This window comes from Colobus angolensis, unplaced genomic scaffold, assembly GCF_000951035.1.
Source record: "Colobus angolensis palliatus isolate OR3802 unplaced genomic scaffold, Cang.pa_1.0 Scaffold22, whole genome shotgun sequence".
Lineage (NCBI taxonomy): Eukaryota > Metazoa > Chordata > Mammalia > Primates > Cercopithecidae > Colobus > Colobus angolensis.
In genome coordinates, this window is record NW_012115377.1 from 3022178 (window position 1) to 3024995 (window position 2818).

The 2818-nt window shown below is 46.0% G+C and overlaps 1 protein-coding gene across 1 annotated transcript in view; it reads left to right on the forward strand.

The window, feature by feature from the left end:
• The window catches only part of CATSPERD (catsper channel auxiliary subunit delta), a 69575-nt gene that overhangs the window by 4473 nt on the left and 62284 nt on the right, over nt 1–2818 (forward strand). Inside the window, exon 3 of the mRNA XM_011943621.1 lies at nt 1657–1730. Within this exon, the coding sequence (XP_011799011.1) occupies nt 1657–1730 (74 nt within the window). The remainder of the gene's footprint in view (nt 1–1656; nt 1731–2818) is intronic.

Consider the following 2818-nt stretch of genomic DNA (forward strand, 5'->3'; position numbering starts at 1 on the left):
TAAACCCGGGAGGCGGAGCTTGCAGTGAGCTGAGATCCGGCCACTGCACTCCAGCCTGGGCGACAGAGCGAGACTCCGTCTCAACAACAAAAAAAATAAATAAATAAAAATAAATAAATAAATAAATAAATAAAATGCAGAGTAACAGTAGGCGCAAACCCTGTTACTTTGTTTACCTCATATAGTGTCACAGGAAATGTCAGTTTACTTCATGCTTAAAATGCATGAAGAAAAAATATTCTGTCAGTTCAAATTCGTTTCCTATCGACAAAATTGCATAATTTTGGCCAGGCAAGGTGGCTTATGCCTGTAATCCCAGTACTTTAGGAGGCCGAGGCGGGTGGATTCCTGAGGTCAGGAGTTCAGGAGCAGCCTGGCCAATATGGTGAAACCCCGTGTCTACTAGAAATATAGAAATTAGCCAGGCGTGGTGGTGGGCGCCTGTAATCCCAGCTACTCGGGAGGCTGAGTCAGGACAGTTGCTTGAACCCAGGAGGCAGAGGTTGCAGTGAACCAAGATCACGCCACTGCATTCCAGCCTGGAGTGACAGAGCGAGACTCCGTCTCAAAAAAAAAAAAAAACTGCATAATTTCACAAATGGTGTCAGCATTTTGAAAGAATCTTCAAGTGACTGGTTTCTAACATGTTAATATTTATCATTCTCTGGCCTTTCAAATAACTAATCATCTGTAAACAAATAGTAACATGCATAGGTATGAGATGTGATATAAATAATTACCCTGTTAATTAATTAATTAGTTTTATTTTTTTCTGAGACGGAGTTTTGCTCTGTCGCCCAGGCTGGAGTGCAGTGGCACAATCTTGGCTCACTGCAAACTTCTCCTTCCGGGTTCAAGCGATTCTCCTGCTTCAGCCTCCCAAGTAGCTGGGATTACAGGCGTGCACCACCACACCCATCTAATTTTTGTATTTTTAGTAGAGATGGGGTTTCACCCTGTTGGCCCTGCTGGTCTCGAACTCCTGACCTCGTGATCCACCCGCCTCGGCCCCCCAAAGTGCTGGGATTACAGGGGTGAGCCCCTGCATTCGGCCTGAAATTTTTTAATTTTTAAATTATCATTTATTTAAGAAACAGGGTCTTTCTTTGTTGCCTAGGCTGTAGTGCAGTGCTGACATCATAGCTCACTGCAGCCTACAACTCCTGGGCTCAAGCCATCCTCCTGCCTCAGGCTCCCCAGTAGTTGGGACTACAGGCATGCAATACCATGCCCAGCTAATTTTTATATTTTTGGTAGAGATGTGGTGATGTTAAGCTGCTCAGGCTGGTCTCAAAACTCCTGGCCTCAAGAAATCCTCCTGCCTCAGCCTCCCAAAGTGTTGGGATTACAGACATGAGCCACTGCACCTGGCCCACCCTGTGAATTTAAAAAACTGTTTATTTGGACATAATTACATACTGGCAGCAAGTTGCGAAAACAGTACAGGGAGGTCCCAAACCCTTCCGCCAGCTTCCCCCAGCAGTCACATCTGACAGGATCATAGCAGAAGGTCAAAGCAGGAAAATGACATTGGTACAATCCACCTACCTAATTCAGATTTCACCCTTTATGTTGATAATGGTGCGTATTGAAAATTATTTCTACCAGCCGTTTATGGTTATTGATATTATTAAGATTTTATGATTATCTCTCTAGGACCGCCTGTATTTTCAATCTACAACACGCTTGATTAAACATCCTTGCAAGAAAAATATAGCACTATATCTAGGGTAAGCGGCAATTTTATGTACTGTTACCTTCCTTTTAAATTAAATCTTTAGATTTGTCCTCATTCATTCATTCAACAAACATTAAAGAAGACGGCTCTGCCATGTGTTGCTAGGTGCTGGCCTGTAGGGAGTCCATAATCAGGGGCTGGAATTGGAGGAAGGGAGATGAAGAGATCAGCCAGGAAATAAAACAACTGCAGTATAGTGTGGTACCACCTGTCAAAGATGCTTGGCATAAGCACTGTTAGGATACCTCAAGAAAAAATGCCTAGGAAATTTCCACTGGGGAGTCGATGACAAAACTGGGTTTTGAAGGATGAATAGGAGTTCACTGGGATGGTGGGAGCAGCCAGATGTGTATGGGCTTATAGCAGAGCATTCAAAGGAATGAAAACATCATGCCCAGCATGCACGTGAGTTCGTAATGGTAGAGGTTAGGAAACCAGGTATGTCCACCGTGCCAAGATGCTTACCCTCACCCTGAGGGCAGTGGAGGATGCGGGGCTGCATGACTCCTGTTTGTATTCAAGGCATCAGTCTGGCAGCATCAAAAAGGGGACCGGAGGCCAGGTGCAGTGACTCATGCCTATAGTACCAGCACTTTGGGAGGCCGAGGCAGGAGGATCGCTGGAGGATGGCTGGAAGCTAGGGATTCAAGACCAGCCTGGGAATATAGCAAGATCCCAGTGTCTACCAAAAATCAATCAAACAATAAATAAATGAATACAGAAAATTAGCTGGGGCGGGCCGGGCACGGTGGCTCACCTCTGTAATCCCACCACTTTGGGAGGCCGAAGTGCGGGGATCACGAGGTCAAGAGATCGAGACCAGCCTGACCAATATGGTGAAACCCCTTCTCTACCAAAAATACAAAAATTAGCTGGGCGTGGTGGCGCCCGCCCATAGTCCCAGCTACTTGAGAGGCTGAGGCAGGAGAATCACTTGAACCCGGGAGTCGGAGGTTGCAGTGAGCTGAGATCGCACCACTGCACTCCAGCCTGGCGACAGAGTGAGACTGTCTCAAAAAAAAAAAAGAAAATTATCTGGGGTTGGCAGTGTGCACCTGTAGTCCCAGCTACTTGGGAGGC